This window comes from Solanum pennellii, chromosome 3 (genome assembly GCF_001406875.1).
Source record: "Solanum pennellii chromosome 3, SPENNV200".
Classification (NCBI taxonomy): Eukaryota; Viridiplantae; Streptophyta; class Magnoliopsida; order Solanales; family Solanaceae; genus Solanum; species Solanum pennellii.
In genome coordinates this window covers 72,083,727-72,101,723 of record NC_028639.1, presented here as the reverse complement: position 1 = coordinate 72,101,723, position 17,997 = coordinate 72,083,727, and the positions used below count along the sequence as shown (strand labels likewise).

General features: G+C 35.6%; 4 protein-coding genes across 6 annotated transcripts in view; 1 reads left to right on the top strand and 3 right to left on the bottom strand.

Moving 5' to 3' along the window:
* Positions 1-224: 224 nt before the first annotated feature.
* LOC107014793 (ERAD-associated E3 ubiquitin-protein ligase component HRD3A) lies at positions 225-7,182 on the bottom strand. The gene is made up of 6 exons (XM_015214880.1): positions 6,410-7,182; positions 5,482-5,970; positions 4,926-5,141; positions 2,545-2,868; positions 2,086-2,328; positions 225-655 (listed from the first exon to the last, which is right to left on the bottom strand). Exons 1-6 carry the CDS (start codon positions 6,947-6,949, stop codon positions 434-436), a joined length of 2,034 nt encoding a protein of 677 aa, XP_015070366.1. The 5' UTR covers positions 6,950-7,182; the 3' UTR covers positions 225-433.
* Positions 7,183-8,223: 1,041 nt separating this feature from the next.
* On the top strand, positions 8,224-13,263 carry LOC107012449 (Down syndrome critical region protein 3). Of its 3 annotated transcripts, none has more exons than XM_015212302.2 (12): positions 8,224-8,438; positions 8,548-8,640; positions 8,752-8,816; positions 9,290-9,344; positions 10,220-10,309; positions 10,399-10,483; positions 10,587-10,682; positions 11,551-11,735; positions 11,821-11,909; positions 12,427-12,526; positions 12,597-12,655; positions 12,774-13,263. In XM_015212302.2, the coding sequence occupies exons 1-11, from the start codon at positions 8,388-8,390 to the stop codon at positions 12,639-12,641; spliced, it is 954 nt and encodes a 317-aa protein (XP_015067788.1). In that variant the 5' UTR covers positions 8,224-8,387; the 3' UTR covers positions 12,642-12,655; positions 12,774-13,263. The 3 variants fall into 3 exon arrangements, with proteins under 3 accessions (XP_015067788.1, XP_027771760.1, XP_027771761.1); XM_027915959.1 differs by having other exon boundaries at positions 10,399-10,489; XM_027915960.1 differs by lacking the exon at positions 11,821-11,909 and having other exon boundaries at positions 10,399-10,489.
* A 257-nt stretch (positions 13,264-13,520) lies between these two features.
* On the bottom strand, positions 13,521-15,729 carry LOC107012293 (aldose 1-epimerase). The gene is made up of 5 exons (XM_015212095.2): positions 15,570-15,729; positions 15,404-15,453; positions 15,181-15,307; positions 14,457-14,561; positions 13,521-14,376 (listed from the first exon to the last, which is right to left on the bottom strand). Exons 1-5 carry the CDS (start codon positions 15,670-15,672, stop codon positions 13,754-13,756), a joined length of 1,008 nt encoding a protein of 335 aa, XP_015067581.1. The 5' UTR covers positions 15,673-15,729; the 3' UTR covers positions 13,521-13,753.
* Positions 15,730-16,176: 447 nt separating this feature from the next.
* LOC107014460 overlaps positions 16,177-17,997 on the bottom strand; it is a 20,111-nt gene continuing 18,290 nt past the window's right edge. The window contains exons 40-42 of the mRNA XM_015214378.2: positions 17,752-17,862; positions 17,116-17,196; positions 16,177-16,672 (exon numbers count right to left, since the gene is read on the bottom strand). Coding sequence (XP_015069864.1) covers positions 16,487-16,672; positions 17,116-17,196; positions 17,752-17,862 — 378 coding nt within the window. The 3' untranslated portion in view covers positions 16,177-16,486. The remainder of the gene's footprint in view (positions 16,673-17,115; positions 17,197-17,751; positions 17,863-17,997) is intronic.

The window sequence follows — 17,997 nt, the reverse complement described above, 5'->3', positions numbered from 1 at the left end:
GTGAATACCAGATGTCATGCCATGTGAATGTTAGATGTCATACGACAATTTTTCACCATAATTACTACTGTAAAAATAATTTCCCATGACAATAAAAACAATGAAGGAAATTCCCAACCGATTGGCCAATCATGCTCTTAATTAAGATGGGAGTGAGTCAATTTTTTTTTTTTTGGGTACTGTAAGTTGAATGAGCAATACTTGAATAAGCTACAACAAGGATATAGTGAAAGTATCGAAAGCTATACTAAAAATGAGCAAAAGCGAAATCATGATGTGACAATACTCCACTCCATTCTATTTAGTCAGTGTGTATGACAAATATATAACATTGCCCAAAACAAAAGGGCATTTCTCTATGACGAAAACAAGAAAAAATTTCTACATATTTTTTCTGCAAAAGAATCTTACTCTTCCGCTATCTGGAAACATATTAATGGATTACAGGCACACCTTGCTCCCCAAGTTGATGAGGGAACGCGACCTCTCCAGCAGCAGCAGCAACATGCCTACGCTGCCGCTCGCGTAGGTAAAGTACCGTTAGAAGGCATACAAAGAGGGTGAGAATCGTTGCATTTCCTTCTTCCATTAGGACATCTTCCACCCATGCTTCCACTTTGGGGTAAATTTCTGGTAAGGAATCAATTAAGTTAACCTATAAAAAAGAAAATAACAAAAAAGGGCCTTTATCAATCGAAATATCAATTTAAAAAGAGAAAATATAATATTTCTACTATTTTTTAATGTCCAATTGAGGACCAGTTACTACAGCCCCTCCATTATGCAAGCAAGGGGGCAATAAAAGGGCGTTTGCAATGAAAAGAGTTCAAATGGTACTCTTTTGACCGACTCTTATTACATATACTAGTAGAGCACAGAAGTCAGGCTCTGGTGATGTTGGACTATATTCAGCTCATCTGATCTCAACTACTTCTTTCGGCAACATCTTTGTACTCTCAGTGGTATCTATGAGTCTCTTCTAAATATCCCAAGTCCCTAATCCTAGCCTACTTTACAACCCTGTCCAGTTGCACATCATGTCTCTTTGTAACACCATGACATTGAGGATATCTTTCCACATTGTTATTCCTATGCTCACAATCTCCGACAACTTCCACAATCCAGATTTTACCATTGCTGTCAATTTTGTTAACTTTGGTTCTGACATGGCAACGACACTCTGTTTGAAGCATCATAAGAGTCCCATGGAAGCCTCAAATACGTCAAACCAGAGTACTGTACCACGTTTTAACACTATCACTCCTCCAACTCACGTGCTTCTAAATTTCAATATAAGTACGAGTTCTTCTTACCCTATAGTTGTTTAGGATTTGGATTGTGCTTTTTCTTCTTTCCACTCTAAATGTCTACTGTATTACATGCAGTTCATCCACACTCATAGACATGCAGAGCTCAGTTAGGAAGATTATTAGGACCACCATTCCCCAGTAAGCTAATATGGTAAATGGACTACATCTGATAGCTCCTGCAAACTCTGGTTCAATATCTTTTTTTGAGGAAGGTAACAAACTCTGGTGCAATACGACTCGAGGTTCTTTTATACTCCTAGGGAATCCAATTATATTCTGCAAATGCCAAAAGCAAGGTCCCTCTGACAATCAGAGAGGCCTCATATTTCAATGCCTAAGTAGTGGTGACCCCTTTAGGACTTCTGTTTTTATCAGGTAAATGGTTTCACTTATCACAAGGCCAAAATCGGCTGTATACAAGTATACCAAAAGCAAAGAACCTACAACCATATATGGTTCTCTATGAAAGACATCCAATCCTCTATACAACCCGGAACTACATAGGTGTACCAAAAATAAATAAGGGATTGAAGACTACTCCTTAACTGTAAAACTCATTTCTACATCTTCAAAAGACCCCCAGTTTCCTTTTTGGGCATTAAGTGATTAGTCTTCTCTTTGTCACAGTTTAGACTGGGGAAATAAGGGATCATCCAACAAATTTACTAGTTCGAAGTGGCTAGAGTTACTGAAACACAAAATGAACGATCAAGTATGTGTATGCATGTGTACATGTATTTGTATGCAGAGTGAGAGAAATGAAGTAAACATTTACCAGGATACCATTGGCGTAGTTTTTCCTTATCCACAAGCTTCCAAGGGCCAATGTTACAGGCAACTTTGCCGCATGATCAACTTCCAATGCTTGATCATAATAACGCTTGGCAAGATGAAGATCAAATGGTAGTCCCTGGCCATGCTCATGCATGTAACCCAGATTAAACATAGCTTGGGCATTAGATTGTGATTTTGCATGCATATATGCCTCAGCTGCACGGTCATAGTCCCGCTCAGTACCCTATAAAAAGCAGATGAATAGTATTCCATCACTTCAATAATGTGCAATTCAAGCCAAGGAAAGAAGAGATCACAATAAAGATAAACTTACTTAAGGCTGCTACTACTACTACTACAGGATGTAAACTAACATACCCCATACTAATATGTGAAGAGGTTATTATTAGAATAAGATAAACAACTTCAGGCTACTTCTACTAAGTTTAAAACAACATACCCGACCATAGTAATATGCATCTCCAATAAGCAACGCAGCATGTTCATTACCCTGCTCTGAAGCTTGCCACCACAAGGCATGCGAGCGTTGATGCCTCTCTTCATCACTGCAAATTCCAGATTCTCCCAAACACATGCTTCTTTCTCCATATTTGTCAAGGATCCATGCAGCATTACTTTGCGCAATCTCATATCCTAACTCTGCCATTCTTGAATATAGAAGGAAAGCCCTGCCCACATCTCCTCTCAAATACGACTCTAATGCCCATCTAGACAAAGAACTCCATGGTCCACGTTCTGCAACTAGTTTGTACAAGGAAGATGCCTGAAAATTGAAATAACGGACGACATGTGAAAAGGAGGAAGGACCATAAAAGGGAAAAAACGAAAAATAAATCATCCTTCAAGATAATTTTATGCAACTTGAAGATAAAAACACTTAGAATTTATCACTGTGAACATAAAAGCTTCAGCAATTATTATATCATGCTTCTCTCCTATTTCCAAGTTTAGTTTAGTGCACACGCTTTGCATGAGTATCTCGCGTCAATCAATAAATCTATATACAAGAAGTACAAATTATTAAAAATAGACATTGACTTTAAAATAAATGTTATATCTATGTAGGTGATAAGAATTTCATATAGGAAGGTTAAAAAGTTATTTAAGAGAACATGAACCTCTTTTTTAATATTTGTAATTCCTTTAATTCTTTGTTCATTTTGTTATAGATTTTGAAGTCGTTAATGTTAGGGAGAATCTTAGTAGCACAGTTGGTTGGTTACATAAACTCCCACCTTGTTGGCGAGGGTTTGATTCCCCACATTGTAATCCCTTCCTCGTTTTCCTTTCCCCTACCCCCCAATTTTAAAAACGAAAGAAAAAGGGTTGAATGTTAGGATTTATTATATTGTTCAAATAAGAAGCAAAATTTTAGTCAACCTTAAAGAGTTCTTACCTATTACAAATAGGTAAAGATTAATAGCTATACTTTTAATCAATTTCAAAGTCCTAAATATTAGGATGATAATTAAATGACAATTATTTGAGGAAAATAGTAAATGACAGTTTTATCTATTGTAGAATTTTTTAATAAAGGGAAAAAAGTTCAATCAACATTTCTAAAGAACCTCCATACTTTTTAATTAATATTAGATGAAGGAGAATGGACTTGAAGGTTATGTGCGTTTGCACCTTAACAAAATCTATCGACGACTCTATACAAGACTATCTCCATTCTCCTCTTAACAAAAAAAATGTAGAAAAGATATGACGGGATATATCCCAGTAGAGAACAATTACTCGGTACATTCCATTTTATATGACTGTTTTGATAGGACATAGATTTTAAGAATTTACTTTAATTGTTCATTATATTATTATCATCATAGTAATAATAGTAGTAGATTAGTAATAGAAGAAAATATTAACATAAATGATATATAGTTAGGGGTCGTTTGGTAGGATGTATAAGGATAATATTGAGTAGAGTGTACTAGTAATGTTGGTATTAGTCATGCTTGCTTAGTCATACATAAATTATTTCTTAAGCATTGTTTGGGTTTGGTTTGATGTATTAAAAATAGCATGCATTGCATAATTTCTAAAAAGATATTTATTTACAAAAATAGGTTTTGAGGGACAATTGTGTCTTTAACCATGCTAATGTGTGCATTAAAAACCTTGCTGTACTAATACAGTGGAAATCCATGTATTAGTAATACATGCTTCAATACACAATTGAGTGCATAACTAATGTATGCATTAGTAATATACAGGCTGAAAAAGTGTACCAAACAAGGTACTACTAATACACAAAGCTAATGCATGTGTTAATTTTTTCTAATACCCTCTACCAAACAACCCCTAGTTTCATATAGAAAGCCTCACATCAAAGTTTTAGCTAATTGAGTTTTGAATGAAATAAGATTCTAGGAAGTTGTCATAGTTGTACCAAAACATTATTAATATACTGATATCAAATTATCAACTATTTTGGAAGGTCCAAAAACGAGAAGTTACATATAAATTGGATTGGAGACAATATTTTTCTACTCCACTCTATCAAGCAATTCTCGTCAAAATGGCCACAATAAATACATGGCTAAGAGATTCTACTTCGGGATTTGAAGCCAGTTTCTAAATAAGGTCATTTAGTACAATTAGCCACCAAACATAAGGCACACCTGTGTTGTTCTTTCTTTTGGACAAGTGCCATAAAGCAAACAAGTCTTGTATGGTGTTGCAACTCAGGCAGCATATAGGAAAGAAAGATAAACCAACAAACAAATTCATTCATGACAAAGTAAAATATAAGAAACTAATATAAGGTCAATAATCCCAGTATAAGAACGAGTAGATAACCAACTACATTTGACTCACCAGTGGAACATTCTTCTTAAGACCTACACCAGTATGGAACATTTTTGCCAGTTGATAAAATGCTTTTGGTTGACCAGCATCAAAAGCTGTAATGAAGTATTTGGACGCTATTTTCACATCCCTCTTCACCCCAATTCCTTTAAGATACATTACTCCGAGGTTGTAGAAACCACCAGCCTCTCCATTGTCTGCAGCCTTCTCAAAATACTCTTTTGCCTGCAACAGAGAGCAACCAGTATGTCAATTGAATCCTAGATAACTTTTTCAATAGAGTCTACACCAAGAATCTAACTACTGAAGCTTAAACTAAAAGATTAATCCTCTTTTCATGAGAAAAATCAGTGATCTAAAGAGGTGATTTGATGCGTGCAGCAAGCACATGAAAATGAACATACTAGTGTACTAAGAACAATATAGTGTTAAAAGCTAAAGGTAAGCACATGGATAGAGAAAAGGAGATCCAAGTTTGCGCTATTATTTATATGGGGAGTAAAAGATGAAAAATCTCTGTGCATTTACCTTGTCCAGAAACAGCAACGAATGAACAGAATTTTACCTTAGTGTAGTTCTTTTCCACTCCATATCCTTTGACATAGAGATAGCCCAAACCATTGTAAGCAGAATAAAGTTGCTGCCTGGATGCAAGAGTAAGCCACTCCAATGCCTTGCTAAAGTTCCTTTCAACTCCAGCTCCTCTTGCATATATTTCCCCAAGAAGTTCCATAGATCTCGCCTCACCCTTCTCCACTGCCTTCAGAAACCATGTTAACGCCTTGGTGTGATCACGCCGTACTCCCCTTAATCCAAAGTAGTAGAATATCCCAATTTTATACATTGCACCGGCATTCCCTTTTTGTGCCTGGTATTCCAAAATCTGGAAGTCCTCATCCTCCTCGCCTCGGGACTTCCTCAACGCTTCCTTATTTTCCTCTGCTCCGCTGTGTATCCTCACTGGTTCAATCACAGGTGAGTCCTTTGATATCAGGAAACTGTTAATGGCTACCTCTGCCAATTCGGCATACAATTTCACAGCTTTATCATGCATCTGCGATCAAACAAACAATCAGCATAGATGAGAAAATATAATCTTGCAACAAAAAAAGAATAGAACAACCCAGACTCAAATCATAAGAATGTTAGTATATAAATGCAATTTCATGCATCCAACATTAGAGCTCCAAATTCACCAGACATCTCTTTTTCTTTCTTTTTTACACATCACCTCGCAAACAAGAAGCCAAATCCAATTTATGATCTCACAACACAAAATTCACAATCTTCCCTGAGGAAAAATACCAGGTTTTTTTTTTCTCGACAATCAAGAACCAAAAACAAATTAAAGCTCCATAGCTCACTACGCACCAGTAACATAAAATGTTTCACAAGCACAAAAGCAGGGTTTTTGCATAATACAGACAAAATGTGAGCAATCCTAAACGCTTCCCATTCTCAGGTTGATAAAAGATGAGGAACGAAAAACTCACCTCTTGGCGAGAATAAGTATAAGCAAGTGCCATTTTGGATTGCATATTACCGCCTTCGGCAGCAAAATGGTGGTACAGAAAAGACTTAGCTTTGCTCCTCTCTCTTCCAATCCCCATCCCATACAGAAAGCCCAAAATAGACTGCGCGTGGGGGTGGCCAGCTGAGGCAGCCGCCTCGATCTCAGAAGCCGCCTTCTCCATCGCCCTTTCATCGCCTCTACTATATGCCTTAACTATCTTACTAACCGAAGAGTAGTATTCGCCTTCATGTTCAAGGTGAACTTGCGGCGCAGTAGCGGGCTCGAAAATCGGGCTCCATGAACCCGGATCAAGCACATAATCCGGCTTAGCTTCGGAGTCGATAAAATCATCGAATCCAGTATCCGACGGGTCATCGACGAGGTTTATAGAATCAGCGGCTGCTTCTTTAAGGTCTTCCTGAGAGAGGACAAGCACCAATTGGCGGCCGAGTGTAGAAATTGGAAGAAGAGCGAGGCATAGTAGAACGAATGTTATCCTTCGTGATTTTCGATTTCTCATCTCCTAGCTGAATTTAGATCCTTTAATGGAGGTCGGAGATTTTCGTCAGCGGTCGTTAGGTAAATTCCGGTGAAGGAGTCGAAGAAGACGGGGAATGTAGAGCTCTTATCGTGTGTTTCAATTGCCACGTCAGTGGTCGTCACCTGAACCATTTAGAACATGCCACGTCGTCATTGTAATCTTGAAAATTAAAGAGAAAAGAAACAAAACAAAGTCTTCAACCAAATATAACATTGTTCACTTTTTCCCCAAGCTTTTATTTAGAAAATTATAATGTTTGAATATGATTACATAATTTTATTTTTGGTCACAAATATTACTGCATATGATTTTAGGAGCTATTTAAAAAATATATATTTAAGGATTGTTTCGATTCGTGTTATTCATGTGGATATGGGTTTTTGAGATATATTTGAGATTTGGGAGTAGTTAATTTGGATATGATTATAATAACATTATTAAAATACTAATATTAGCGACATTAAAGACGATAATATTATTCAAATTTCGTAACAAGTTTATTAATAAAAGTGCAAATGAATTTCAAGGAATATGACTATTACTATAATTTAATAAGGTCATTGTGAAACATTGTCAATTAAAAGTTGTTATTTTGTAGTTTTCGTAGGTGCATCATCGATTAAGTCAGATATTTTAGAATTTCATTTACTTTAACTGGCATTTTACTAACGAACCTCGGTGCACCATTGATCGAACGCTGATGGATCTAAAAGTTTGTCAAGTGACTGCAATATTTAAACTAATGGTATTTCACATTTACGAATAATTCAATTAATGAAAATAGTAACAAATTAACAAGAACAAATGACTTACGTGAAATATATTATTATTACTATTTCCTCTGTTTCGTATTGTTTGTCACTGTTTTTATTTTTAGAGTCAAATTATTAAAATTTTGACTAACATTTTAAGATGTATTTTTTCATCATATTGATATGTTAAAAATTACAATTTGTAGTACTTTTCATATAGTTTTAGAATATCTAATTTTTTTTATTTAAATTATCGAATTAATGTGATCTAATTTAACTTTAAAAATTAATTAAATTAACTTTTAACGTAATATGACGAACAATACAGGTGATATAATATATTGATATATATTTCCTGATTTAATAAACTTTTAACTTATTAACTCACAAATTAACATGTTAGTTATTGATTTACCTTGAATCAATTTTTTAATTACTATTAATTTCAATTCGAACTGTAACTCAAGCTTTGATATTATATTAAAGTAAATAAAATAAAAATTCAAGTTTGATACTCTTCCTAGCTGAGAGTAATATTCGTGGGGGTTATCGGGTTTCGGCTGATCCGCCCGGTGCAAATAAAATCCCGGCGACAAATCCGGCGAAAACTCCCGGAGGTTTTTTGGCTCTTAGCAGCTTTGTTCCTTTTTGCCGTCTTCATCGTCATGTCAGTAGAGATCAAACTTTCGCGATCCAACCGCATTTATCGCCCTAATGTACTTGAAAACTGAACTGATTGTATCTGTCTATATTATGCAAATTATCATAAAGAGGAAGTATTCTACTGTTACTCACGTATTCGTAATGAATAAACTGCAATTGTAGGAACCAGTGGAAGGGAAAATCGTAACGAAGCTCTCTTCTTCCATTTCCCATCAAGGCATTCGACTCAAAGTCAACGCTTCAGTCAACTTGCAGGTACTTATATCTCATATATTTTGTTTGATCCTTCCATTTAAAATAGGTGTAGAAATTGAAGTAGTCCAGTTCTATGCTCTAGCTTACTCTATGTTTAAAGTCGACATTCAGGTTCGAGGAGGATCAGCTGGTGTTATTGAATCTTTTTATGGTGTTATCAAGCCTATAACAATTCTGTAAGCATGCTTCAAATTCACTTTAAGTTTTAACTGCTTGATTAATTCATGCTCCGGACCGCCTGTATATTTGTGGGAGGCTGTCAAGCAATTGTGGCTTAGGAAGAGCATTCGATTTGCACTTGACCTATACAACATACTCATTTAAGTTAATTATGTCAAATGGAATATCTACACGGTTTCATCCTTTATTTCCCTCTCTCATTTTATCGTTCGTGACTAGGAAAAAAAGATGCTTCAACAATTCATGCATTATTTTTAGTCTGTTTACATATGCCACACAAAAAATCAAAACTTTTCTTTTTCCTTCAACTTGCCCGTATTGTTTGTTGTACAAGAATGCAATCGTGGACAATCTTCTAGGAGACATGTTTTTGTTCACTTTAATTGATTCTGTTGTTAACATTTTATTGTAAAAGCATTTTGATTTTTGTAATTTGTTGATACTCACCTGATTTTCTGGGGAAATGTAGGAATAAGACGGTTGAGGTCCTAAAATCTGGTAGGATCAGCTCAGGTTCTACAGAGGTATGTTTTTAGAGTTTAGTTATGGTAAAATTTTGTTGTTTTATTCTTCTTCAATTCATGATTTTTTGTATTTTTTTGCTAAAAGACTTCCTATTTGGTAGCACATGCCAAGGTTTGAGTTTCCCCCTCAAAGTAAAAACTTCGTTGACATCCTGCATATTGCTTGTATGAGAACCAGTGGAAGAGAGGAATTATGGAAAAGAGAAAAGAGAAGTCAGCATTGGTACAAGAGTGTATGAAAATTATTGTGGTACTGGGTTATGATCTGATCCAATCTATCATGGCTTTTCTTTTCTCTAGTTGTACACTTTTTAAGAATAGACTACTGATATTTGGGTGAGCTGGATGATAGGAAAGATCCCTCCATCCGTTCCTTTGCCCCAACATCCCATCCAAAAAAAAAAAGAAAATAAATCCCTTTACTTGCTCCTTTAGTTGAGTATTTAGAAGTCAGTTGTTGGGATTTCATGTTAAAACCTTTTACTCAAAGAAATTGTTATCATTCTTAGTTATGTTAAATTATTGGGCGCAGAAAAACAAAAATGTTACTGGAATCAGGAGAAATCATATCAACTCCTCCCCTACCAGCTACGCAGGACCATAGTATTTTATATCATTGTTGATACTTGTATCAGCTTACCATCTTGAGGAGATTTGGGTTCTGAGAGTGAAAAATTGCTTCAAAGGAATCTGTGAAAGGGAAGAAGGAATCTTCAGAATATTACACTTGAAGAGTGGAGTGCAACTCTTTCATTCTCCTATATTCTACATGGCTCTAGTTTGCTTATAAACTACTTTTCTTGAGTCACTCAGAGTGGCTGTTTTTTAATTTGTTTATTCTATATCAGTTCTTGATTCTTCTTCTTGTTGTCTAGATCCCATTTTCCTTCTGGTTGAAAGATCCAGGAGAAAAACCTTTGGAAAAATTTTACGAAACATATCATGGTGGGGATATTAGCATTCAGGTACATTCCGACAAGAATTTTCTGTGTCCTATATGTTATCAACCTGTATCAGTTTTCTTGTTTTTGATGTCTGTTATATTTCAATGTAGTATCTGGTATCTGTAGACATTTCAAGAGGATACTTACACAAGTCTCTATCTGCCACAATGGAGTTCATAATTGAAAGCGAAAAGGGTCTGGGTCTGATCTCACTTTATTCCCTCTCTTTTTTGTGGGTCATCTAATATTTCAATACATGAAGAGCACTAAATCTGTGTTCCTAAAATGCCTAATTCAGAGAATCTTCCAGAGAAACCCATTTCTCCTGAAATGGTCATCTTTTATATGACCCAGGACACACAGAGGCATTCACTACTTCCAGAGCTAAAATCAGGTTCTTACTTGTTTTTTTTTTTCCTGGTAAATAATCAGTTTCACTTGTTATAGATTAGAAAATTCATCTATGAATAGGAGTTTTCAGAAAAAATCATCTATCAATAGGAAAGCAGATTTTGTGTTTGTATCTAAACTTAGATACAATTGGGAGAGAAGGTTTGTAACCTTTATTATTGAATACCAGCTTCTTCTTTTTTTATTTTGAGTTGAAAGAATGGCAAAGAAGAGTAAAAGAGGGGGAATGGGAGAGAAAGGAAACAGGAGGAGAGGAGTGATAGTAATGAGTAGACGCAGATTGTGTTCCTACCACAAGTAGGTAGAAACATCAGGAAAGAAGACCTCTTCTAAGTAAGCTTGTCGTAATTCCCAAACCAACGAGGAACGTGGTAGATTATGATAGAGATGAACATGTATCAAGATGCTTTATTTCCTATCTAAAGTCATATTTAATTAGCGTTTGTTGCTGGATAAGAAAATGCCTGTTAAGCTCTGAGTTTTATTTGGGAATTCGATTCCAAATGGGGTGGCCGCACTGTCCAGGTTATTCTCCATTTTCTACCACTTGTACAAGTCAATACATAGGAGGAGGAAAAATGATGCATCAAAAGTATTTGCAGTAAAAAAATACTAGAAAACTGTGTGCTTTTTGGAATTTGAAAAATGTGGATTTTCAAGAATAAGAATTATAAGAAGCATTAGGAATTTCTGTTTGTCCTTAATCTTAGTACACGGGTAATATTCAAATCCCAAGATACTTTAAATCAACCCTGGAAGAAGCTGTGTTTTTTTCTTTTATGCTTTGCATCCGGAATTATGTGTTGGAGAGAATATAACGATTGAATGGTTGCAACTTTTATCCTGAATAGGGGGATTTAGGGTAAGCGGTAAAATGTGCACGCTATGTTCTTTGTCGGATCCTATTGAAGGTGAGCTCACTATTGAATCATCTGCTGTTCCTATCCAATCCATTGACATTCACTTGCTCCGACTGGAGTCAATTTTGGTTGGAGAAAAGATAGCAACTGAATCCTCTCTGATACAGACAACTCAGGTTTGTAACTGCTCATGTGTTTCCATGAATAGTTTTATACCGTATTCCTCTTATTGATATTGTGTAAACCTTATCTGTTTATTAGATAGCAGATGGAGATGTATGTCGAGGCATGACTCTCCCCATCTACATTATTCTTCCCCGTCTTTTGACTTGTCCGTCAATATTTGCTGGGTATGTGCTTGATCCAATTAATGTTTGTTCTTTGCAAATTCCCAAGATTTTATCTGCTGGCGCCGTTCTGACCTCTCAAGAGTTTCATCTCATTTGTACATTGTACATAAATGTAATGCAGAGAGAATTGTGGATTCCAAATTATGCTTGCAATTGAGTCAATCCAGATCTATAATTGCTCTGCTAGACCATACATAAGAAAGAGTGTATTTTCCCGGCTCGTATTTCTGAGTTCAGGCCTCTATCTCATGGGTTACCAAAGCAGATCTACTGGAAATTTTCTGATAATTAGATATCAACTAAAAGAGAGTTAGCCGATGTATTTCAATCCATAGAAGTTGCTCCTATTTTTCTGAGAGATTGGTGAAATTTTCAATAGAACCATGACCCAGGGGTAGTAATTAGTCTGTTTGATTTGTTTTAACGTGCTTGCTTGCCTTGTGTTTGCATTTGAATCTTTTTTTCTTCTTTTGCTATTATACTAGTAGCATAGTGACTGATATAATCATCTGTGCAGTCCCTTTTCCATAGAGTTCAAAGTCACCCTCGTAATAACCTTCCAGTCAGAGCAATCGAAGGTGCATTCGAAATCCAATTTCAAAACTCTGAAATCATGGGTGAGCATCTCCATCTGTGTCAATAGTTGCACAAACGTACTGTGTCTAAAGTTGTCATCCTCTTCTGTAGCATGCAGCGGAAAGTATTCCCCTTGAACTAATTCGGACGAAGTGAGATGCTTAAGTCAGGTAATTGTCTAAGATTGAATAAGAAACTGGATTTCTTTATGCAACTTGCATTAGTCATGTACATTTTAGTGCTGTGTTGCACTTTTGTTCATGATATGTGTTGTGAAATATTTTTTAGGGATACTGAAGTCAATGCATATATCAAGGGGCGAAGACCCTCTTACTTATACTGGAATTGGCACCTCGAGGATAGACTTTTATGTGAATCTTTCACCTGAAAGATGACTATCATCAAGTTCATTTGGTCGCCCTTATGGCTGTGAAACAATATTGTTGTTCTATATATGGAGATTTTCCAGGAGATAATGCAAAGCAGAATGTAAGGTATGAAGATGAGTTTGTTTTTTCAGTAAGAACTCTAGCGGCTAGCTGTTTCGACTCACTGTAGAAAAGATGTACATTCAAGCGCAAGTTTGCCAAACTGGTCTCATGCAAGAGGCAGAAAATCTGTCTTACATGTCAAAAAACTCTGTTATATGTGTCTTCCATGTTAGTATACAAGTAACTGTGGATGAGTTCTTCATCTAAGGTATGATGAACATGAGATAATCTGTTACTGTTTCCTCTTCGAGCTAATTCGATTTATACAAGATATTGATCAATATAAACATACTGAGCAATAGTGTAGTGAAACAAATGAAAATTGACATTTTGTTAATCAATGACAAGAAAATCTCGTGGCAAAGACCTACGAACATCCTTAAATCTCTATATTTGTGTTTTCTATATCAAAATCCTTCCCATTAAGTCACATATTTGAACATCACTTGATTATTGATTTTGAACAAAAAAGGTATTTGAAGTAAAGTTAAAAGTGTATTTGAAAAACTTAACTTCAAGTTGGAGTAAAAAATTGTTTACCATGTAACCAAAAAATAGCTTGCAAAACAAAAAAAGCTGAGAGAAGCAAATAAACTGACAAGTCACTCACTCAAACAAAGCCTAAAACAGTCTACTGATACTCACAACTCATACTACCAAGGTTTTTCATCTTGAAGAAGTGTACCTTTATTGGTTGCAAATAGGACACAGAACTAACAAGCTAAACAGAAGTACCGTTACTGGTTCATTTTGGTCTAGAAGAAATCCTAAAACAATCTATTCAACTGAAAATTCATACACCATATTGTGTATGTACTTGTCACCAGGCTGAACGACAATAGAGGGAAAATTTGGTGTGTTGATAGCATTTGGAAATCCTTGAGTCTCTAAACAGACTCCAGCATGCTTGTTATAAACAGCTCCACCTTTGCCAACAACTCCATCGACATAGTTTGCAGTGTAAAACTGCATGCCAGGAGCATTGGTCCATAAATCAAGTACTCTGGAACTCTTAGGATCCTTGATTTTTGCAGCATGCTTCAAGCCATCTTTCTTGTCTCCACAGTCTAGCACATAATTATGGTCATACCCTAAGCCAACCTGCTGGATATCACGGCCAATCTGCTTTTCAGAGGTGAAATCAAATGGAGTGCCTTTAACAGGCATTATTTCTCCAGTTGGGACCGTGTACTGATCAACAGGAGTGATATGATTTGCCCATATTTGGGCTGTGTTGTTGAGAATATCTCCTGAATTATGGCCACCAAGGTTCCAATAGGTGTGCTGAGCTAAACTAACAGGAGTAGCCTTATTTGCAGGCACAGCTTCCATGTCAAGTCTGAGTGTCGTCTTAGAGGTAAGTGTATACGTTGCAGTAACAGAAAGATCTCCCGGGTAACCTGTATACAAGGCAAATCAGAAAGGAAGTCCTGCTTCATAAGTCAAGGATGAATGGCTAGAAAGAAAAAGAGAAAAATACCTTCCTCGCCATCACGACAATGATACTTAAAGGTAACTGATGGATGTTCACCCTCCTTATGTTCAGCAACCTCCCACACAACCTTGTCAAAACCCTTGTGCCCGCCTTTTGAAGAGAAGAAATAGTAGCATTAAGAGTACAGACAAAAGAGAATAAAAGCCATTGAATTACAAAAGACTTCCATCCACCAACAATAACAGGGAAATAACATAGCTTTTTGTTTTGGAAGAAGTCTCCAGTACACAGAAAATTCCCTTTCTTATTAGTGCAATACTTACTGAAATTACCAGTGCAATATAATAGTAATCCACTATACCGAAACATAATACTCAACTTCCTGATATTGGTAAAGCTCACAAATATTCATCAACAACTATCCATCGTTGATGAAGCTAAAAATGTTCTTATTATGAAAAGCAATGTAAGTCAATTTCCAGGTCAATCACTAATAATGAACTATAAAATTCTGATAGAAATTTTTTTTGTCAATGGGGTATGATTTCCCATAAGCAGATCATATAGCCAAAAATCTAGTGAAACAAGTAAATTCATTAGATATAGTAAAACCTCCATTCGAACCCTTGTTATGGGGAATCATCAGTGATGATCTAGCATATAAATATCAAATTTTGGATACAACACAATAACAGTAATTTAAACACAATTGACTTACCAATGGATAAAAATTGTTCACAAGAGTTGAGAAAAGTATACAAGATCTTACCATGGAGACTGTTTGGGGGCCTATTGATGGGTAAAGAGTAATCAACTCCATTCAGAGAAAACTTCCCATCTTTAATCCTATTTGCCACTCGACCCACAATGCAGCCAAAATATGGGGCTAAACCTTTCTGATCAATTAAGAGAAAAAAAAATCAAAAGATCAGCAAATTCAGTTCAAAGATCCAGCCTAGAAAAAATAAAAATTGACATAGAATTCAACTCGCCTGGTATGGCTCGAGGGTATCAAATCCAAGAACCACATCACCCAAATTCCCTTTAAGAAAATTCAATCAATCAAACATCAGTATAAAAATATTGAAAACAAGAAAGATCCAATTTTTATGATGTATATATCAAGAAGGTCTTTTTTTTTTAAAAAAAAAAAGGTACCATCTTTATCTGGCACAGATAAGGAGAGAATAGTGCAACCCAAATTGGAGACTTTGACTTGCATGCTTCCATTGTTGAGTTCGATAATTTTGGGTTCCGCCATTGCTGTAAAAATTAAGGATTTTCAGTTTTGATGACAACTATAAACACTGAAAGAGGGGTGATGACAAGATAAAAGAGAAACAGAAGTGGTACGAGGACAAACTGGTAATTTCACTAAATATTAATACGTCAGTATTTATCCAATTAAATCAACTAGATTAATTATTTACTAGTGGCGGATTACACTCCCTAATTTACTCTAATAACAATTAACGTTAATACACAATTTCTCTAAATTTTTTTTACCTTTTGCAGAGTCAACTACGTCAATCCTTTTGAATAGAAATAATATTCGAGACAAAATATTTTAACGAGATATGTCATACTTTTTACGTAAGAAAGATTTCACGTACACTCATTTCAAATATTTTATATCAAATCAACTCAATTTACTATAGTTCAGCAAGTTAAAATAGTTAAATTATGCATCAATTAGCCATGGTTAATACAGCCACTTGAGAGAACCATGCCTAAGAAGTTAAAATTTTGTCTGTCTAGCAAGTAATCAACATGAAAGATTATTATCTCCTTTATTATAGTACAAGATAATTAGTGTCATTTACATTGAATCAATCAAAGACACCTTGTTAAGGGATGTCCCAGTGCAAATTCGAATTTAAGCTGACCCAATATGGGTATCAAACACAGAAAACCAAAAAAAAAAAAGTAGTGAACATAGCCATCTAGTGTTACAACTTGCACCTTTGTTATTCTTACTATACTAGGGCTGATGCATCAACAGAACATTTAATTTGTGATAACGAGGGCGGATAAATCAGATAATAATCTACCGGGCATTTTCATGGACTAAAATGTTAGCAAGCTTTCCCTGCTGAGCCAAACAGACGCATCTTTTCAGCAATCACTGCTTTCATGGCTTCTTTTGCAGAAGCCATGACATTGATGAGATCCTTCTTATTGGGGCTACTCAGTGCATCCATATAAGCCTTGCGCACTTCAGTATTAACATTGAACTTTCTGACACCAAGCTTTATACATTCCTGTTCATCATAGTGAGAGTAAAATGGAACATTAATCTCAGATTATCTATCATCTAATCCTAGCAGTAAAAAGGATAACATTTTGACAAGTTGTCTACCAAAGTCCAAAACGAAATCTTCATTGATAACTGAATTAAATCTTGAAATGAACAGCATAGATGGATGTATTAGGATTTATATGTCTATCTATACTAGTTTGTGACTGATGCATAGTTGTTGTTCTCAAATCATCAAAGGTCCATAACGGCCCCTAATTTCCACTTAAGACTCTACTTTAATCAAGACATTAATGATAGAGATAAGACCTTCAACACCGAGAGATTTTTCACCATTACCCCTTTTAAACTCCATTTTATATTGTACTCAGCATGTTCAACTTCCCTCTTGCCCTTTATCTATTTCACTTAAATGAACCAATACAAAGATGTTAGAATTCAATATACCTCTATTATTTCCTTTGACAGCCCAGAAGCTCCATGAAGAACAACATGCACTCCTTTCTTTGAACACAAGCCATAGAGGTCCTGTACTCAAAAAAAAAGAGGAGAAATGAGTGAGTACAAGTTAAATTAGGAGCAGATGCAGCTTTACTTGGCACATAAATACAGATCCAAAACAATTTTTCGAGAGATGTTACTTCACAAGGAACTCTTCTACATTGTTTTGTTTCCAACTGATGCATGATTGAAAAAACAATCACAATTACACAGTGACTTTGGAATAATCACATACAACAAAAATCTACGTTCAAAAAAAGAAATGTTTGATTTTCTTCAGAGCATGTATCAGTAAAGCAGAGCAATTTTATAAATCAATGTCGATGTACTACAAGTTGGACAATTGCTACTCTTATTTTCAAGTATATAATGTGACATGAATAGGTTACAAAACGTTAAGCATCACAAATCATCGCAAGTGTTTTTTCATAGAAAAAGCAGGAGTCATCAATATGAATTGTAATTGACCTCCCTCATGGTTTATATTGATTGCCATATTAAAAATTCCCAGGTCAATACTCTTCTCCTAAATCAAAAGGATGAAAAGGAAACAAAAAGAGGGCGAGAATATATGCATTAGACCTTCAGCAAATCAAGTCTAAGATTTGGACCACTTGGAGGATATTTTCCATGAACATTTCCGATGCACACTGCCAAAGCATCTATGGCTGTCGCATCAATGAATTCATGTGCCTGAAAAGTAATATCAAAGCAAGTTCAGAATTTGAAAAAAGTTGATTTTAACATGAGTGCGGAGGGCACATTAGAGAGAGAGAGAGAGAGAGAAAGAGAGAGAGAGAGAGAGAGAGAGAGAGAGAGAGAGAGAGA